Genomic DNA, 21,464 nt, shown 5'->3' on the forward strand with positions numbered 1-21,464 from the left:
CTTTTCTAGGGGAAAGATATGTTTTTGACTTTCAGAATGACTGGCGAGCGGCAACTATTTGTTTATAGATCTATATGTTATAAATAAGGTTGAATAAAGTATGAAAGTTTAAGAGGAATTAGTAATGAAAACAATATGCCGAACATTACTAATTGAATGTTTATTCAAGTTTCAATTCACTTCATTAATGGAAACATACATAATAATAGCAGTTATTCAAACTCGATGTCTGTTCTGTTAATTGTTGACAAAATATGAATATTATTTGCATTCAATTGGTTTTTTAAGTAATTGTTAAAACTACGTACTTTCAATGATTTTTATTATTTGACGTTTTTCTTATGGTTAAATATTTTCATTTGAACATAACCAACGTATAATCTCAAAAAGATGAAACGTTTAAAGAGTGAATTAATTAATGCTACAATTGAATCATATTTAAAACGACGTCATTATCAGGCAGGTTACGTTCTTATTTTTACTAAAAAAATGTTTTTTTGAAGTTGAATTACAACTATTAAATTGACATAACCTCTTGTTATTTTCAAATATCTATTATAGACTAGCGACATTTTTTGTAAAGGCAATCAAATACATTGCCGAACAAGTGATGAAATGACTCTGAGTGCAACTGCTGCTTCTGCCACTTCCCAAGATAATTCAATCATTTTTAGTGCCATTAGCATTGATGTTACTGCTGCAGATCAAGCGTATCAACGGTATATCTCTTTAAATTTTTGTTATATCTGTTTCAGTATATTAAATTAATTATATATAATCTTTACTGAGAGATTTCATTTTTAAAATATATTTTTTTCTCTAGGTTGAAGATGTGGGTAAATATTGTACTCGATGATAAATTAAAAATGGAATTAAAAGGGCTTCTATACCCTGTATTTTGTCACTTGTATTTAGAGATGCTACATACTGGTAACAGGCAAGCAGCAATTCAATTTCTAAAATCACATCAAAATGAATTCAACAGTGAAACAGAGAAAGATTTTTTAGAAGAACTATCCAGTGTATTTTCAGTACAAGATATTGAATTAAGACCTTTAGTTAATTCATTTAGAACTAGAAAATATAAAGTGGATATGTCAGATGTTGCTCACTTATGTCTTCAACAATTTCTCTCAAAACATGGTCATATAATATTAATGCAGGTAATATTATAAAAAATGTTATATATTGATTACAAAATAATTATTTATTTATTTTATTTTTTGTTATATATATAATATAAAATATAATAATTTAATAATTATTTTATTTTTAGATAATAAACACTCATGTAACAATAATTAAGAAAATGGATGTGCCTGAAACAGACACAGAAGGATGTGAAGATGCAAGTATACGTTCTGAGGTGGGGATTAATGGATATGTAGAACAACCATCAGGTACTGGAGCTGACCGTGAAATGAGAGAATTACAAGAGGCTATAAGATTAATTCGAAATAATGCTCATCAACCTCTACGAATATTTGCAGTAAATAATGCTGTTGAAAAGTAATTACATATATAGGAATTTATTTATCTAAAAAATTAATTTCGTTGAAGGTCAATGTAGTAATAATTAGAAAATTGCAGAAGTCATATAAAATTTATTTATTTATCTTTATAGTGCAAGTAGTGGTGCCATTCCACCCAATATGGATAAATTAGCAGTAGGGTTTAGTACTACAGAGATTAGGCTGTGGGGTATAAATGAAACAGTATTAATTAAGCCAAAGTATGAAGAACCTTCCTTCACATTTGCCTCTGATATTCCATTTTTACATAAATTTTACGATACGTCAGATGAAATGTAAGTTCCTATAATTTCAAAATCTTTTTAAATTTCAATGCATTAAGTACATAGAACAATATAATATTATACAATTTTGTATTTTATCTTAAGGATTGAAGGAGGGGCAGTGATACTTAGAGGACATACCGATATTGTACATGATTTAAGGTTTATTCCAGAATCGGATATATTACTTTCTGTATCTAGTGATAAAGATATGAGGGCATGGAGACTTAATGATTACACATGTGCCGCAATTTATAGGTACGTATTTAAATTGACTATGATACACTAAAACTAAAATGTAATTTGTTACAGTGGTCATAATTATCCTATATGGTGTATGGATCTTAGTGTATTTAATCTATATGTAGCAACTGGTTCTCATGACAGAACTGCCAAATTATGGTCTTTAGATAGGATATTTCCATTACGTATATTTGCCGGTCACTTTTTAGATATAAATGTATGTATTTCAAATATATAAAAAAAATATTCCCTTTTATATATTCAAGGATTCATATACTTAAAAAAATATGTAAAAAATAAATTTAAAATTTGCATTAATTTTGTTATATATTATATTATTTTGTAGTGTGTCAAATTTCACCCAAACGCTCGATATTTAGCGACTGGGTCTGCTGATAAGACTGTGAGATTATGGGATAAGGACGACGGAAATTTATTAAGGGTATATATAGGCGCGCAGTCAACGATTTATAGTTTAGCCTTTAGTCCAGATGGGAAATATTTGGCAGCTGCAGGTAAGACAGTTTATAATAATATTTCGTAAAATAATATGTATTTTGTAATTTATTAATTGAGACTTTATTCTAGGCGATGACAAATCTATTTCTATTTGGGATTTATCAACTAACGCATTGTTAACTGAACTTAAAGGCCACGAAGACACGATTATGAATTTAGATTGGAGTTGTGATGGTCAATACATTGCCAGTGGAAGTTTGGATGGCACTATTCGTTTATGGCCTACACATGATCATGTTAAAATTGTTAATAGGTAATTTTCAATACTACAAATTGAAAAGATATTTATTTTTAATATTGAAACTATATTTTAATTGTACTGTTTTACAGCAATTCATCAAGTCTAGTACCTGAAACAGAATCACCACAAATATTCTCAACTTATTGCTCGAGCATCCTTTCTTTACGTTATTACAATAAAAATAATTCGCTCGTGTGCATTGGAACAGTGGACAATTTGTAATATACGGAAAGAAAAGAATATTAAATACGATATATTTGTAAATCCCGTCTTTTATTATTCCTTGTAAGTGTTATTACACGGGGAAATATATATTTAATACTGCAACACCATAACACAAAAACGCTAAATCTTACTATTAAAACCATTTAATATATTATGTAACAAATGTTGAAGTAATTTGTTTGGCATAAAATCCGAGAAAAAAGATAAATGTAAACCATAATATCGACCGCCATGTTTCGATATTTCTAGTTATTCGTAAAGGCTCAGTTGTTCGTATACTGAAAACAAAACGTTTAACAAACGTTAAGTATTTTTTGAAAAGTTCGCTTTCTTATATTTCATTATAATTTTAGATATTTAATATGAACTAATAATACGTTTCTGTATTTACTTTTTATTTAATTATATACCATTTCTTATTAAATGAGTAATTACCATGATTTTATCTGCTTTTCAACAGTTTTAGTTACACTTGATTCCAAGAAAGAATTTTGTTTGATAATTGATCGATCTTTATCCCTTGTATTACTGGCTATGTTACAATTCATACTACTAATGTTATTACTTTGGTCGTTTCTTAAGAGATTGTTATTTTCTTCAATGGAATTTCTCCGCGGCTCAGTGTGCTCAAATATGTCACGTAATTCCACAACACTATTTGTGCTGCTAAAATATGGAAACATCATTTCATTTATTTTTCTTATCGTTTTAAATATATTTTATTATTGTTAGTCAGCGGAATAAGAAAATAGTACAAACTCCGTTCGGTTTAATTTTTCGTTTTCCCACCTCTGCGTTTCGAAGCATAACGATGGCCGTCTTAAGTTAACTCTTCCGGAAACAGAGTTACGTTGCCTAGGAGTTTCCTGAATTTAAAAAAAGAAAAAATTTCTCTATTTAACTGTAGCTTTTTCTTGTAATTTTTACATAGAAGATATAATAGTATGACGAAAAGTATTGCCTTTATGTCCTGTGCACTCAAGGGTCGCGAAATTGTAGCGATGCTCGCTCTTCTCCTAGTCATCTGTAAATAAAATTAGTTAAAAAAGAATTAATTAATAGCGAACATATTCTGTTGATAAATCTACAATTTCGCGCATATACCAGCGCAATATATTGTATCTTGTCTAATACATTACTAATTTTCAAACCATTGTTCGATTATTGCAGGGTAATCCATTTCTGTATCTAAGTTTAGGTAAATCATCTCCCACCTCTCCAGTAGTTTCTTCTATCATGATATTGTTCTTCAACAATATTTGTCTGAAAAATTATAATTTCTAAATATTATTTATATTATATTATATTATATTATAAAAATATAAATTTCTAAATAAAAATTATAATTTCTATTATTAAATCGCCTTGAAAAGAAAGAAGATTATTTTTTATGGCAGATAATTTCTGACAATTAATTATGATTATATTTTATTTTTCAGCATGAGAAGAATATCAATTTAATTTACGAATATTGCGAGAAACACAATGAGATAAATAAACAAAAGGAAGTTTTGAGGGATATGCTTACTTGACTTCTGCGATATCTGCTGCCAGATTTTCGCATCTGGATCGCAATAACTGCAAATACTTGTCACCTATGAAGATTGCTCGAGAGATTCTATGCTCCTGGTACACTGCTCCGAGTGTTTCAGCGGCGCAAGAAACTCTATGGGCCGAGCGTGCTATCATGTCTAACTGATGACGGACGTTTTCTATTTTGTCTATCGACTCTTGATCCGTGCAAAGTGGACACAGACCCTTTAACGGAAAATAACAGGTAAATAATAATAATAATAATGATTAATAGTCTCTGAACATATAAAATTCTTTCAAAAATTGTAAAACGGTTTCAATATTAACGCTTTCTGAGTTTTTATGAATTGGCTGTATTAATTTATTGCTATGACAAGTTAATTTTTTCAAAAATATATATTTATATATTTTTATAATTGGTATAATTGATATTTGGGAAAATTGACAAGAGATCGATTCATGAACAACAGCGATGAGCGATGGAAGAAGGTAATAAATTATATTTACGTTTATATCTTCTTGCATCTTTTGAATTTCATTCATAAAGTTTCGTTCCGATTGATCTCGTTGACGAAGCGACAATGCCATCCTCCTATGCAGAGTGATCCTATCCGTACTAAGTCCTATCGAAAATGCAATATATTTGCGCTGAAATTAAGAAAGCGGGTCGATATTTACACAGAATAAAACTAAATGTACACTCGTTAATTTCGTAATGTTACGTATATCTGATAACTTATTAACCTCGAGCTCGTTCTCTGGTATATTTTCCCTGTAACAAACAAAGAGGAAAAAGAGATAGAATTAATTCAGATCTGAAAATGCATATACGCTATCGTTCAACGAAAACAGTCGGGCACTCGCGCTTATCTTGGACCGAATGCAATCGAGTCAGAAAATCATTGATGAAAGGATTTCTAATGATTTAATCTTTTTTTCGAGACGAGTCCCATATTCAAGCAAATAGAATATTCAATATTTGATAATTTCATATTCAATGAAAGAACTATTTTAGTAGCATGTAATTGGTTGACGAAATAGTAGATTTTAAAATTGCATCCACGTGAAAAAGATGAAATGTGACGTACGTATGTTTCCCCTGTGATTTTCGCATAGAGAATATACACTGGAATAAATTAAAAAGATAGTACTTTGACTCGTGTGTACCTGTATACACTGTCTATATCATTGGAGCACGATAACCCCATGATTTGTAACCTAGTGTCGTTGAAGCTAGGAAAAGCTGGAAATTCCTTTTGTTCTTCATCGAGCGATTCCTCTTCTTTGACGCATCTGCAACGACGTTTCGTACGATGGTATCGTTCGCAGTCGCCTTCCGACAGAGATCTCCTTGCGGCAAAAAGTTTCTAGTGGCAAACGATATCAAACGATACACACACATATATTCGCGAAGAATATCATTTCGTTTCTTAAACCGATACCGAGTTTTCAGCGTTTTTCGGCTTCTCTATAAATATCTCAATGCGCGAAATCGAAAGGGAATTTCAGTAAAAGCGTCCGTACGCTTTATTTCGAATTTCCCGAACTGTTATATGTGCTTCGCGTTTTGCTTCTAGAACAAATATTATTTTTCCTATCGAACGGAATAGATCGCCAGATGTAATGCGACCATGTGGTACAGCTACGACTCAAGGTACATACATACACAATATTTCAAACGTCTGGCAATGCCGAAGGTCTCCATCGCAAATGCCAGCGCAGTTTATCAATTTTTCTTCCTTTTTTCTCGCAGATTAGATTATATTCTAAGATCGGAACCGTCTAGCGGTAAATCATTCATTTCGCAGAAATAACTACGAGCATGTTTAATACGTTTCGAGAGATAATTGAGAATAATGTTCAATCTACCTACATTGCACGTATATACATTGTAAGTACATACATTGTAAGTATTTGCATGTGAAGTAAATGCCTTTGTTTTCCTACAAAATGACTTTTTATCAGTTTCTGCATCGTATTTTCATAGTATCGAACCTTTATAATTACATAACAGGATCTAAACACATATTCTGTGATTATACATATTTCGTGTAACCACCGTACGCATTAGGACACCTATTTGTTATATTTATTGAAAACTTAACTTTATGTCATCCAGTATTTTACGCCATAAAATCAATGAATTACTACATTACAATTATAGCATAAAATAAATAAATTATACAAATGTATAACAAGATGAGAATAAAATTAAATGAATAAAACGACAAATCTATGACAAAGTAACCAGAAAATAGAAATGACGACAACGCTCAATTCATCAGCAGGTGTCTTAATGCTTGTCACCAGTGATATACGTTTCGATATTTTTACGGAAAACAAGTATATTTTCTATAGGAATAAAAAGAACAAGTGATATTTTAAAAGGATTACCAACTTGTCGCTCCACTCGTTCCAGACAAAGTTCCTCAACATCCTCCGCCACTTTTTGATCATGGATTTCCCTTAAGTTGAGTTTCCTGAAGGGTTCACCCATCGAGATAGACGACAAGGTTTGTGACAACGGGCTGTTACTTTTCGATCGTGACCTCTCATTCTTCGTCTCGTTTCGCGTACATATCGTGGCGTGCACGGTCCGTTCGATCGAATCGTCCTCGCTATCGGAACCCATCGAGCTATCCTCGTGACTCGACATTTCGGCATCGACTGATGTATATTTCCCAAGACGACGGGCACCCGACGCGTTCACAAACGAGCGGGGATACTCCGAATCTTTGATCTTAACCAGATCTGCGAATCAGAGAGAAATAGATCTCCAACAATATACATCTTATTGTATTTTTAGGTTTTTTAACTTGATCGAGCTGTGTATAGACTTTCTGCGATTTACCGGTGCACGTGATGGCTCGCGAACATGCTGAACGCGTTTGCGGTGAATTTCCATGTTGCGGCTCGGCCGTTCCATTGGCAGCAGAGCTGTTCGTTTCGGCGTTTCCAACTTTTTCTTTGGCGAATGATCGAATAGTATTGGTTAGGTCGGGTGACGAATTGGTTTGGCGCGAATTGATCACGGCACTTTCGTCGGCGACCTGTGATCGAAAGACAACAATCATTAAGAGTAAGAAGATTATTTTTAACTCTTAACGGTCCACTGGTGGGTTCTAACTTTAGACTAGACTTGGTTTAGCTGTCTGATAAATCATGTAATATATATAACATAGTTCTGTGGAATACACGATGATGCTGGAAATTGGGCCAAGGTTTTGTTCCTTTTCCTTCTTTTTCTCGGTTTCTAGATGATATGTGAAAGCGATACAATTTTGGAATTCTGTACACGTTGCGTTATAACCCTTAGCCACAGATCATTCGTAAGGAATTTTTATTCCATTGCTATAATATGATAATATGTAAGAGTTTTAGAAGATTTAACGTTCGAGCATTTTCAATTGTATAAAATCGACAAACAAATATGTATGATCAAATAAAATAGTTATATCAGGAAACCATCGCGCAGAAGTATTTAAAAGAGGATTCATTTCCGAATGAGTTCGTTCTTCATTGCGACCGGAATAATCCTAAGAAAAATATTTTCGATGCAGTAGATTCAGCGAAGTTCTACGAAATTAATTCGACTCGCAAATCGTATCAGAGAATCAGTTTGCCATGAAAACAGTCCGACTGAAATATCCTCCAAGAGAAAATACCAACAGGAACCATTAAGAGTTAAATCGGGAGACTCATAACAATCACGGTCCTTATTAAGTTTTCCAATCTTTTAGATAATAACGCTTTCTTCTATATTCTATTTATTCATTGTAATATATCGAACAAAAATTAACTCGTTAAATGGATTGTCTTTTAACCGGACATATATCTAACGTTGCTCTACGTTAAATGTTTTCTTCAAAAAAGTTAAAAATCTTTTTTGTCGAATAAATTCGAAGTCCGCAGTAGGGTCGATTTCAAATCGAATGCAAATACGAATTCGACGCGTTTTATACGTTTTATCTTAAACATAAAATCAAACATATACAGGGTGGTTGGTAACTGGTGGTACAAGCGGAAAGGGGGTGATTCTACGCGAAAAAAGAAGTCGAAAGTATAGAATAAAAATTTAAGATTTAAAAAATTTTAAAAATTAAAAAAATAACGTCAATCGAGGCAACGATCTACAGTGAGATCCGTTATAACGAGACGTGATAAAGTGTACGGTTACCGAGCGAAAATTCAAAGTCGATTTTCTCGAAACCAAAGCCTCAAACGAAAAATTTTTATTCTATACTTTTTCGCGTAGAATCGCCCCCTTTTCGCCTGTTCCACCAGTTACCAACCATCCTGTACAAAGAAGTACTAGATAAAGATATTATTAAGACTGAAAGATTACGATCTGAATGACGAGCTAGTCTCGTCTACCCCAGTTAATAGATCGAAGACGTTGAGATATTCTTTCGCTTTTATAAAGAAAGATAAACATAGCCAAGGATCGTTTTTGTTATGAGTTTTTGTTACAGCTTACTTTGTACTCGTAATTCCCATTGTTATTCAACTTATAGTGTTTCCCGATTGACGTCTCGGTAATCGTGGCGTAATTATCGACGATCGTGTCCTCTAGAACTTGAGGTAGCTTGAACCCTATCGGAGATAACGATCCAGCTTTCGAAACTTGCCCGTTATTCGACGAGGGCTTTTCGCTGAGCCGACTCGGCGAGGAGCAGCTCAAAAACTTCCCGTTCTCGTTCAATGAACGATAATCATCGACGAAGTGTCTTTCCTGCAAGCTCGCTTGTTGATCGATCTGACCATTCTTCGAATCGGCGTCCTCTCGAGTTCTTTCGATTTGTACGGACGGGCTGCTTGACGTTCTTCGAAAATCCAGCGTCTGTTTCTCCTTCTCTTGATCGACCTGCGCGATCACGTCGAACGATCGACAAAATACAGACAATTTTCGTTTTGGAATTTTCGATAAATCAGTGTCGTTCGATGTCATATAATTTGTCGCTTTTGTAGAGGTTTGTTGCTTCTGATCTGCGTCCACTTCTTGTGATCGAGGCTGTTTCTCATTATCACTCGTGGATTCGTCCATTTGATGGTTTTTAATTTCCACGGGTTGTTTTAACGGCTCTTCACCGTGATATCGTTATTCCTTTTGGACGTTTCACTTCTTTCTTATCTATTTAAATCACAATTCTCTGGTATCATATTTGTATATTGCAATTAGATTAATGGATTCTTATGTGAATATCTTTGTGGAGATTCGTTTCACGAACAAGATATTCAGCAAATTGTTGCGATTATTTTTCACGATTACGATGAATTTAGTGGAATTCGATAATGTGAATTCACTGAAAAGAAATTACAGAATCAGATGCGTTGCCGCAATGTTGGGTTCTTAATGAGTTAAGTCTAAAGATCGTATTAGCCATTAAACCTCGATCAAGCACAGATATATCGTTACTATTATTATTATTTAAATTATAAAGAAAGATATGAACACATACACGCATACACACACATTGGAATATTTTCGAATTATCTTACAATTAGAATAATCTATCTGCATTGTAGAACCATGAGAAATCAGCATACGCAAGAGACGCGGTTATGGTATGATATTCAATTCCCAGCGCGGGCAAGTTCGCGAAACACCCACGGAAAGTTGTAACATAGTTAACAGCACCGTGCTAAGGAGATTATTGCGTAATACCGAGCGGCGTATCAATGTCAACGAGTAAAGAGTGTAGCGACCCGCGCGTCAAATGAACCAGAACATTTTAATCAACGAGGATGGGAACGCGCGGTCCGTTTTACAGTTGCCTTTTCCTCCTGCCGATATAAACAGTTTGCATACATTAGGCCTGTACGTTAATTAGGACCGTCACCGATTTATCCAATTTAGCGCGGCGATCATACCATTGAAGGAATAAATTGGCTTGTCCTTGCCACTGGATGGTCTAATGTTAAACCTGCGCGTTAAACATCCACATGTGCCCGCAACTTCTACGCGTTAGCGTAATTAAGACATACGTACGTACGTGTGTATGTAGCTCGCCGATTTAGATCGCTGTTCAAAAGTATTTCGCATATTTGTTCATTTCTGACGGGATACGTTTTAATTGCAAAGAAGGATCGAGTGCCTTAATTACAAAATTAATATCGTCTAATTTGTATTGTGTAATTTGTATTAATATTGTATTAATATTGTATTGAATATTGTCTTCAAAATTTATGTACAATAACAAAGTTTGTCAGATCTTACAGAATTGTCTTGGTACTTGACAAAGTTCTGATTTTTTAATCTTTGAATTAGGAGTCGCAACTGATATTGATACAATCAACGATGCGAATAAAAGAATTGTATGTTGGTAAATGAGGATTTCATTGCCGTTATTGATAATTCATCGTTATGACATTGGAAAAGTGATTTTAAACAGACTAGTGAATATGCAATGAAATACTGGCGCCTCTAACGATAAGAATCAAACAAGTTACGGATTTTTCAAGAAGATTTATAACAAAACAAATTTGAGAAATTTCTTTATTCCCGGACTGTCTATTAGTTGCAAGATACAGATAAAATAAAAAAATTCTTCTAAGCTTATAAAAGGACCATGACCGATAATATGCAAGCAGCGATACTTAAAAAATTGGACGAAACTCAATAGATATATTGGATATTAATATACTGTTGGGCAATTTTTAAACGTATCATTACAGTTTACTGTTTGTTAATTCTACAAGCTATTTATTTATGTGCCGTGCTTCGAATCAACTAAAATATCTGGGTACTCACGAGCAGTAATCTATATAGTTCAACAAGTCTTAATTGCAATTGCAAATGTCCATCGTGAATGCACGCGTGCGACACAATATTCGCCATCAGCTACTATTTGCTTAGAAACCACTCCGTTTGACATCGATATATTTGTCGAAAACTTTAACGGATGAGTTGTATATAAGTTGCGTTCGATCTTCCTAGAACTTCGTAGATGTAAACTGCCAGATATAAGTATCAAAACATCTATTCGTTACATTCGTTGGACAACTCCGACAAATATTTTTATTATTTCATTCAATATCATAGAAAAGATTTGCGATTATTATATCGTACTTATATTACGATATAAATAAATTAGAAAGGGATGCGAATGAGATCATAGCGATGCAAGTGAAATTATAATTAATAAAATAGCTAGAAAATAAAACGTTTAATTTATATCAAATGTAAATGTCTTAATACGTACAGTTCGTAGTGTTAACGATATTTTCTATCAAAAATCTAATTCTTTTGATATTACTGGTTAGACTGTCCATCGTTTATGGTTGATTTAAGTTAATCAGATTACGTCACTTTTCATATTTATTACTGTAGTATTACCTAAGTACAAGGTACAAGTTCGCTCTAGCTTGACCGTGATACTGAGATGGAGAAAAGATCCAATTATATATAATAACATTAAATATTTCTACGATTTCACGCGCGCGGAAATTAGTCACGCGTCGTGTGCATCGTCGCGAGAATTTGGATAGGGGACAGTAGCTAGAACAAACGATTTTTACATAGTCAAAAGGATACTTGAAAATGTATATCATTCCGTCCGAGTTATTTAATTGAACGAGATTTTGCGTAACTTTCACCAGTACCGATTTATCTGATCCGAGGGGCGCGGGAAACTCCGTATTCTTTCCACTTGCCTTCGACGAGAATCGCGTTCACAAGATATTGAGAGTAAAAGTATACTAAACTACATTTCTTCTGAATGCGAGCTTACAGCCTTACTTTACCCCGATAAACTGTATTAATGAAAACAAAACGGAAAAATTAAATTTAGCAATTCTAACTGAGATAACATTACGAAATTATTTATTGCATCGAGTATTTTGCGCTCATATCTATTTTAGACAGCGGATTAGTCGGTTTGGTGAATATCGAAGTTAGATCCTTAGTAGCTTTGTAGCTGGTTTACTTTCCCATTTTCCAAGATGCACCGTTCGCTTAAAAATCACAAGACGGATATTACGTTTGCTTACGAATAATTCATATTGTAAAAATTCATTTACAATTTTATATTTTGTACGCTATTAATACGCCGAAGATTTAATCGAAAAGAGCATGCGAGCTCAAGATTTGCAAGCAAATATCAAAATACCATTCGTAACAGGAAATGTCCACAGACTTTGAAGACTTTGTTTTCTTATCTCTTAAGTAAAGCCGCGTTATACAAGCTGTTGCGAAATAACGACTAATTATTTTTAATCGAATAACGCGAAATGAAGATGGCACATAGGGAATAATAAACTTCGGATTCTTTTAGTTTCAAAATTTAGTTTTAATTGGATGGGGCATTTTTATCAAACAGGTCGGCGTAATGGCAGAATACGTGGAACAGCGGTTAATAAAACGCATCATTATAAAATAAAGCTTCTCTTACCTAATGTTGCGATTTTAAACGACTTGGAGATTCACGTGTTCCTGGGTCTGAGCGCATCGTTTATTCGCGTGTCCCTCATAGAGAAAAATGGTGACGGAAATCAGGTTTTGCGTGCTTCGTGTCGTTCATTCTCGTTTAAATCAGCAACAACAGGGTCATAGATGTGAAATAGAGTAATAAAAGCTGAAAACAAGCAACGGAATACGACTGGCACGAACGCCGCAGCCACACTGAATGCGAACGCGTGTAAAACTGTTCTCTTTCTCGCTCTACCATCCTCTCTCCGACAGGCTCTATCCTCGCCTTTCGAACTTCTTCCCTCTTTTTCCACCTTTATACCGGTTTTTGTCTCTTTTTCTCACCTCTTCCACTGCCGTTTTCCTCCTTCGTATCTCTTTCGCGTTTTCATACTTTTTTCATCCGGATTCAAATGTTTTCGAAACGTATTCGGTAGGTATATGTGCATTATTGTACACGCGTACATTATAACACGCGTCTAGACGCAGCCGGGGAATCACAAACGATATCTGTTCAAGCATTCTGGTAATTTGTATGAAGCATAAATCGCCTCTGACACGCTTACAGTAGTAGTGTTAGTTTTTTTTATTGCTTATTGAAGATGTAGGAAGTATTAATGCCATCATCTCGTTTCATAAGTACTGGCGTTTATTATTTTATACTTTGAATTTACTCTATTTTATTCTAACATAGAATCAGACAGTGATCAGTGAAATTTACGATCGATAATAATTGGGAACACTGCAAATAGAGTAATTAGGATAGAAATGGTGAACACTAATGAATCAGAAGGCAATTCTATTTTATTTTTGTTTTGTTCTATAATTGCGATAGTCGCATGCATTAACCCAATATTAGATAACTTATGTAAAGTAGTATAATTGGGAATTACTGCGTGTTTCTAAATATAGACAGATTTCCATACATTTCCATTACATACGACAGTATGCTATAAAAAATACAAAATTTCATACGACAGAGAATATCAAAGCTGGTAACTGGATATTTTCCATCGAAATGTTAACAATTTTTTAACGCGAAACAAATCTTCCTTTTGTCCTGGATATCGGTTTTCAGTTATTCATTAATTTCGTTTTTGATTTGCTCGATTATGGATCCCTTTCATTCATTCAGCTGCATATACGTTTTATCATCGTTGCGCGCTATATGCTAGTAATTTATAAAGAGACGACGCTCATTTGTTAATACGAGAAAATCGTTCGTCTTTCCTATCGTTATGAATGCAGTGGCTGATATTTATGGGTTCTATGACGTACGTGTAAAAATTAATCAGAAATTTTCTTGAGAAATCAACATGAGGCCATAAAGATCAGGATAATTGTAACATTAACGTGAATTTCTTATAAGGAAACAAAGTGGAGAGACTAAGTTGCAACTTCATCGTGATACACGTACGATTATGATTTTTAATACGATCTCAAGGAAACACGGTTATTTTTATGCGAGTGCATTTCATGGAAGGTATTCAGGCCAATGTCGTACATGTGTGAACCCCCAAGTTCTATTTTTATGGGAAACCCTGCGAGTAAATATCCGTGTAATTTCGCGGTTTTCTGTTTGATGTAAACGAACGTGAATAAGTTTACCAGGAAATAAAATCTAGGTGACTGAATAAGGAACAAACTACCAATGCAAGCCATTGCATATATAATTTCCATGTATCGTTGATGACTAATAATATATCATAGATCTAATTCTCACGGGTTTAATATCGAGGAAAAAAGAAAATTCGGATAAGAAGCAGGAAAACTTGTCTGAAATTCTTCATTTACGTATACGAGCTTTTGTTACAGAAATAAATGCTTATCATTCACGGTCATCCAACGATGACCCAACTTTGCATTCTGCGTGCGGATTTCTCATTTTTTCGTTCCTTTTATTTTCTCGATAAAACATATTTTACCGAGTATATTTTAATTTGACACGAACGAAGTTCTTCAGCCTTCGGTTTATTTAGAGTCGAATATAAATATATATAATCTTAGGTATATAAGTGAGTCATTAAGAAATTATTTCGAATTCAGAATATATAAAAGGTTCCCGTTTATATTTCAAAAATGATATTTTAAAGAATTTTAACTAATATTATATAGCCGTATAACGGTTTATTTGTTTTATCGTTTTGTTTAACTTATTCTTATACCTTTTGGTAAGTAAACATTTCTCAGATATCGCTTTTGGAATATAAAGTGCAAAATTTACGCGAAAAACTTTCACACACCACTGTAAACGTTAAGTCTCGATGCAACAAATATATTATTATTATTATTAGTTTCTTTATACAGAAACTATTATTTTTTCGGTAAAATGTACTTCATGGAATATACAGGGTGATTGGTAACTGGTGGTACAAGCGGAAAGGGGCTGATTCTACGCGAAAAAAGAAGTCGAAAATATAAAATAAAAATTTAAAAAAATTTTTTTTTTTAATTTTTCCATCGAGACAACGATCTACAATGAGATCCGTTATAACGTACCGCACGCGTACCGAGCGAAAATTCAAAGTCGATTTTCTCGAAAACAAAGCCTCAAACGAAACATTTTTATCCTATATTTTCGACTTCTTTTTTCGCGTAGAATCACCCCCTTTCCGCTTGTACCACCAGTTACCAACCACCCTGTATTTCGTTTTGACTGGAACAAAATCATTCAGCTGTAGGTCAATTAAATTTTCATTATAAATGAACGCAATTTTTATTATCTAATACAATAAGTATTATCTAATAATAATAAGTATCATCATGTAGCATTCGAAACTTTGGACGCTATATAAACTTTTGAACGATATGGAAGCGAACGATGAGGTATCATTCAGGTAGCTTTGTGACAGAGGTCCTTGAACCAACGACAAAGAGAAGTGTCGCGTTATTGTCATGTTTATACTATAACTATGCTTTTCAAACGTAAAGAAATAATATTTTGTTCGATGGCTGCGTCAAAATCTATTGTAAGTGTCCATTAGTTTTCACTGACTTAATATTATGTAAGAATTTTTATCTTAAATGCGATCAATTATTGCGTGATCGTTAACTGTACTCCAATTATCGTAATTAACAGTACGTCAAGAATCATCGTTAAATTAATGTCAACTACGTATTATCGACGTGTCTTCTCAAATAACCATCAATCTCGATCTTAATATACTTTCGTCATGACATAATTCCAAATAGGTCTCTGCCTGCAAGATCGCTTTATCTTTGTAGCAAATAACATCGTCCCGAGGTAATTGGCAATTTGTTGTTACGGCGTCATTGAGGAATCATTGAATTTTGAAGGAAAAGCAATATTAAATTAAATATTAACAAATATAAAGCAATATTAAAATAAAGAATCGTAAATTACCGTGTGCAATGTTAATTACATTGTTCAAATCCGGTTCGCGACGTCCATAAAGAGGCATCTAACATTCAATACGTAATACGTTAATCGCTGTACATCGCATCGCAACATTGCCGTCTATTCATCATTGATTTTTTAATTTTGTCATTTTCTCTATTCCTGTTCTTCCCACCAGGAAGACCAAAACATATGGGCGTGAATCTTTCTTCGAGTCTTTCCCTTCTATCTGATTCATGGCATCACTCGTGCTTGCTTGATCATCAGTTTAGTCTTGAACTGTACGCCACGCGGATTGGTTTATCGGCATCGTTTGTTTCACTTCTCATCGCCGTGTCAGTTTTGTGTACGTTATTACAGAAATGTGCAGCATCGTTCGATCGAATGCCTTGTTCCTGCTACTCCTCGTCTTAGCGTCCGTGAGCAAAGAAGAACTCTATGGTAAATAAAATATCTATTCCGTGTTCGTGTGTAACTTATGTCTGTGTCTGTGTTTTTTCTCTTTTCGTCGTAATCGTCTTCACGTCGAACGATTTAAAAATTCATGATCATCTCGCTTCAAAAAGTGTTTAAAACTGCGATCACGAAAGACGGTAGAGTTGTTATGTCTCCGCCCACTCAACTCGGATTTTCTAGAGAGAGAAAAAGAAAAAAAGGAATATTTCTACGGTTTGAACTCTTCAACTCTGTCTTCGTCACGACCGGAATTATGATGTACCGTGGTTGAACCCAATAAAAAGTATATCGTCGTATTACGAACACGAACATAGTGATCTACGCGAATTTTGTATTGCACGACGCGAACGAAATACGTATTTATTTTACGGCGACTCACGAAAGTGTTTGGACCCTTATTATATCACATTTTTGTAAATCGACTAGATATCATGATTATTATGGCAAACTTTGAAAGCAATTCGAAAATGTACATAAAAGAAAGCATAACATACAAGACGTTTATCGCACACGTGTAATTAGCGTTAAAAGCGATACCATTATGCCTATCGGTAAAATGGACAATTCATTGTTTAAACAATTTCGTGATCTTTGCGAAATGTATGCTTGCAATAAATATATCGTAGTTTTCATATCAATTTTCAGGCTTGCTTCAAACTTTACCAGCGTTATCGCGATAGTCGTATCGTGTCGCGCATTATACAAAACCTTTTGCATAACGTAGATAATATATACAGATAAATGTTCTATGACAGGCGTTCAAATAATTTCGCGAGCAACTACACTTGCTTATTGCAGAAACGTTTTGTGTACTTTTATGACGTCACTCTTATGTATTGTAAAGTCAAGCCTTCTTTAACTGGCAACTTTGCACCGATCATGTGGAGTAACGTTTGTATTAAATTGTTTGCGTGAAGAGGCCGAGTTAAATACAAACTTGAAATTCAGCCTCGTTAACAAGACTAACAGGATGTTACGCGATAAGTAAAAGCAATATTACCTCTGGTTTCTCTTTGTTCTTCGCAGAAGGAAGCCATTGCACGATGGAACAAGGTAATCCAGGTGTATGTAGGCAATTGTCCGACTGTCCCTTCAGGATGCAAGAAGTAATAGAAGGTAGAAGACATACGACTTCTTCGGGAAGATGTGGATTCGTTAAGGACATCGAGATCGTTTGTTGTCCCATAAATATCACGAGGAAGATATCACCTCGTCCAGCTGATATTGGTATGGCTCTTTGGATAATGTAATTTTCTATGGTTAAAATACTTTGCGCGTAATCACTCTTTCTACGGGGCTATACAGATTTTTGTATTAAAAGTTAACTTCCTTCATAGTTTCCACAAATTAAAGATTCTATCACTCGTAATTAAAGGTTCTGTTACACCATTGCTCCTTTAAACCTGTTAATTTGTATCGTAAATAACGAGTCCGTTTTTGAAACCTCCACGTATTTATATTATAATCGAACTATAAAACCTATTTCGACGTAGCAAATTGATCTTATCAACACTAGTTTTCGATAATTTCTTTTCATTAAAAATCTGCGTAGGAAGTTTACACTTCGCAGATATTTTTAAAGATCTAGGAAGATCGGAAGATTCACAATCTGAAAGTAATTTATGACACAATTATGTTGGTCGGATGGTATTAAAAGTTTACGCGCCTGTTAGATACAATCGCTTGCATGTGTGAAAAGTACGCGTATATAGTAGATCGGAGTCTGTAGAACATCATCAATGATCGAGCATATGGAAATATCAGAAACAGTTGTACTAGGAGTATAACATAATTCTAGTAGTTAAAAAGGAGTGAGTTGTCTGAAAAGTAACGATAAAAAGAACTGTTATAAAAAGATAATGACACAACTTAGTCTCATGTACTTTTTTAATATTCTGGAATATTCATAAGAATAGCGAAAACGCACGTATAAACGAAATAATAAAATAGGACTTGGTAATATCGATTTGGTTCGAAGTATATTGAATTTGAAAAAAAATTATCTCTCTACGAAAAACAAAAAGCTTGATTGATTATATTTTTCCTGTATGGTCTACGTACGTTAATGTGATAAGAAACAAAGCATGCTATGTTTTATGTCGTATTGAGAAACAATTTTCCTTATTCCAAAAGATTAGATTATAATACTTATTGAAAGAAAGAAAAACGGTAAAAAGAGCAGTTTAGTTTTGTCTCATAATTATAAAACCAGCGTAAAAATTCTGTTCGAAATTTTCATCTTACTACGTAAATATTTAACTCAGCATACTGTATAATGAAATAATAACAATAACTTGTCTAAGTTTAATTATTCAATTTCGCATACTTCTAGTCTTTTGTCACGTTGTATTCTTGTACCTCGTATCTGTATAAGAATTGAGAATTTCAGAGTAGTTTTATATTTACGAGATGCGGTGTACGTAATTTATTGTTATGGATTTTATAAAATAATAGTATGAAATTTTAATTACGTAGAACGAGAAGCGAGGAATAGATTATAATACAAATTTACTATCTTAACATATCAAATTGCATGCATTTTATCTGAATCTGAAATGAAACACGAAATGCATAAAGATACGTCAGAAAGAAATTTCTTGATAAAATATCACGATCATATGCGTATAAATCACCTACTACGAAGTTGATTTGCATACTCTATTTAAAATTTAAATGGTTAACCTTCCTTTTGGTCCAGGATTTATGCGCAATGCGTAAAATTAAGTACACGTACTACCAAAAAGAATACGTACCTTCATTTTGGAAATTTTCTTTTTCTTACAACCATTGTTAAAGGCATATTAATCTTCTCAAAACGTATTTTACCGGATTTATTACCACGGCACTCTTGCATAATGCAACTAACATTGTTAACCCAGTTAAAATTTCAATAATGATATTGAGATCTATTGAAAATGACAACGTGAGTTCGCGCTTGCCATCCATATGCAGATGCGCTACTTACAATAAATAATAACTAGAATAGTTATAGTTCTAGATACAATCGATAGATTTCAGATATTCTTTTGTTTTTATCCCTAGTCCATGTAAGAAAGTGCAATAAAGGTTTTTCGGCTCAGAACGCTGTGATAGATTTATCCAAAGAATAAAATAATAACTATTGTGATCCTACCTCTAAATACAGAAATAACAAGATCAATAATAATACCGTGTCACAAGTTACAAGTTGCCAAGTATTATCGAGTTACAAATAGATTAATATATTTGACGATAAAACGAATGAGATTTTACAAGTAAATTAGAGAAGTTATAATTCTGTATTAATCTGTGATTTGACTTGTAATAAATTATTGCGCAAGAGGATTAAAAAATTTTTATCGAAAGTTCGATCGCTTTGTATCATTTATTATGGTAATGCATTTAATTTTTAGCTTGCCAAGAATACAATGAGCAGAGCTCGCAATTGTACGATCTATCGTTTCACATATACGGCGGAGTTGAGGCTAAACCTGGAGAATTTCCATATGCAGTCGCTTTAGGATATGTAAACAAGGACCTTTCCGAAAATCCAGCACCTATCACTTACGAATGCGGAGGTAGCTTGATCTCTATTGAACACGTGTTAACAGCAGCACACTGTGTGAATAATATAAACGAAAAAGTTCCAGTCGAAGTGAGTATTTTTGTATGATTTTTTTGAAAAATAATAAAAACCTGTACTTCTTTATCTATCTTCGTTCTTCTTGTACGACTTTGTTACTGTTTGTTAATATACGATATCGTGTGATTTAAAATTTACATATCATGTATCTGTATATTTTTTTTTAAACATTATTTCGTTTACTACTTTAACGTTTTATGTCATTGCATTGTTGTGAAATAAGTTAATGCGAGTCCATGTGAGAACGAGAAATTGAAATCAACCGCGCTTTTTCCCTTCATGATCAGAGAAAGATTCGACGATATATGGTTAAAGAATATTTTAAGTTGCACGTATATTACCATCGATTACGTTTATTTTGTTTCTCGAACAGCAAAATTTAATGTAATTCGCGCAATGTTTCTGTATATGCTCTGTAACAAGTAACTTCCCTACGACGTATGTAAAAATTTCTCTTGAAAGAAAGAAAGATAAGATTATTATCTTACGAATTAACATTAGATAACGTTAACGGATTTCTTTAATGAACTTTTACTCATTGTCCCAGGTACGAGTAGGAAACGAAAGCATAGTAAATATCGCGGCAAACGTGCAGCGAATCCCGATAAGCGACATAATATCTCATCCGAAGTATAAACGCAGTGTGAATTATAACGATGTTGCCATTCTGAAGTTGAAAACAAAGGTACTACTTTCCAGTGCTGTCTATCCTGTCTGCCTTCAAACGCAATTCTTAAATACATTGAGCATGACACCGAAAATGTCTTTAATAGTGATTGGTTGGGGTGCTACAGACTTTAGCAGTTTGGAGTCAAACTCCATCAATTTGAGGAGGACACCCGCTCTTAGGTATCACAAATTTATTATTTTAACCGTAACCGTAATTTTTAGAATTTCGAGATTTTATCGAGCCATAAAATTTAACGTTGTTTCTAAAGTTTTCCGCTTCGATGTTGTTTCTTTTAAAATGACGTTTTTACATATTCGCATTTTGAATCGTTGATGAAACCTGTAGGAAATGTGACGCAGCTAAGTTTAAAGCGTCTTCTCCCGTTCGTCGCCGTA

At 33.6% G+C, this 21,464-nt stretch overlaps 3 protein-coding genes across 11 annotated transcripts in view; 2 read left to right on the top strand and 1 right to left on the bottom strand.

Annotated features, from left to right (window-relative positions):
• On the top strand, positions 1-3,062 carry LOC117235475 (TAF5-like RNA polymerase II p300/CBP-associated factor-associated factor 65 kDa subunit 5L). Of its 4 annotated transcripts, none has more exons than XM_033497527.1 (10): positions 1-459; positions 562-719; positions 824-1,163; positions 1,277-1,509; positions 1,625-1,807; positions 1,901-2,053; positions 2,108-2,255; positions 2,385-2,553; positions 2,627-2,810; positions 2,888-3,062. In XM_033497527.1, exons 1-10 carry the CDS (start codon positions 391-393, stop codon positions 3,018-3,020), a joined length of 1,770 nt encoding a protein of 589 aa, XP_033353418.1. In that variant the 5' UTR covers positions 1-390; the 3' UTR covers positions 3,021-3,062. The 4 variants fall into 4 exon arrangements, with proteins under 4 accessions (XP_033353418.1, XP_033353427.1, XP_033353437.1 ...); XM_033497536.1 differs by having other exon boundaries at positions 373-463; XM_033497546.1 differs by lacking the exon at positions 1-459 and having other exon boundaries at positions 611-719; positions 824-832; positions 916-1,163.
• LOC117235431 (lymphoid-restricted membrane protein-like) lies at positions 3,053-13,243 on the bottom strand. Of its 5 annotated transcripts, none has more exons than XM_033497482.1 (13): positions 12,947-13,243; positions 9,034-9,859; positions 7,408-7,606; positions 6,955-7,307; positions 5,724-5,923; positions 5,301-5,328; positions 5,064-5,204; positions 4,552-4,781; positions 4,175-4,286; positions 3,985-4,047; positions 3,813-3,889; positions 3,459-3,686; positions 3,053-3,301 (listed from the first exon to the last, which is right to left on the bottom strand). In XM_033497482.1, the coding sequence occupies exons 2-13, from the start codon at positions 9,598-9,600 to the stop codon at positions 3,175-3,177; spliced, it is 2,325 nt and encodes a 774-aa protein (XP_033353373.1). In that variant the 5' UTR covers positions 9,601-9,859; positions 12,947-13,243; the 3' UTR covers positions 3,053-3,174. The 5 variants fall into 5 exon arrangements, with proteins under 5 accessions (XP_033353373.1, XP_033353355.1, XP_033353364.1 ...); XM_033497464.1 differs by having other exon boundaries at positions 3,783-3,889; XM_033497473.1 differs by having other exon boundaries at positions 3,459-3,689; positions 12,947-13,242.
• The window catches only part of LOC117235518 (serine protease snake-like), an 18,400-nt gene continuing 1,636 nt past the window's right edge, over positions 4,701-21,464 (top strand). Inside the window, exons 1-4 of one of the 2 annotated variants that reach the window (XM_033497639.1) lie at positions 4,701-4,800; positions 17,804-18,004; positions 20,170-20,411; positions 20,947-21,248. In XM_033497639.1, the coding sequence (XP_033353530.1) occupies positions 17,821-18,004; positions 20,170-20,411; positions 20,947-21,248 (728 nt within the window). In that variant the 5' untranslated portion in view covers positions 4,701-4,800; positions 17,804-17,820. Of the gene's footprint in view, positions 4,801-16,549; positions 16,763-17,803; positions 18,005-20,169; positions 20,412-20,946; positions 21,249-21,464 lie in introns of those variants that run through there. The other variant, XM_033497630.1, reaches the window with a different exon arrangement.

The sequence above is a fragment of the Bombus vosnesenskii genome, unplaced genomic scaffold, assembly GCF_011952255.1.
Source record: "Bombus vosnesenskii isolate JDL3184/JDL3185 unplaced genomic scaffold, Bvos_JDL3184-5_v1.1 scf7180000013264, whole genome shotgun sequence".
NCBI classification, from domain to species: domain Eukaryota; kingdom Metazoa; phylum Arthropoda; class Insecta; order Hymenoptera; family Apidae; genus Bombus; species Bombus vosnesenskii.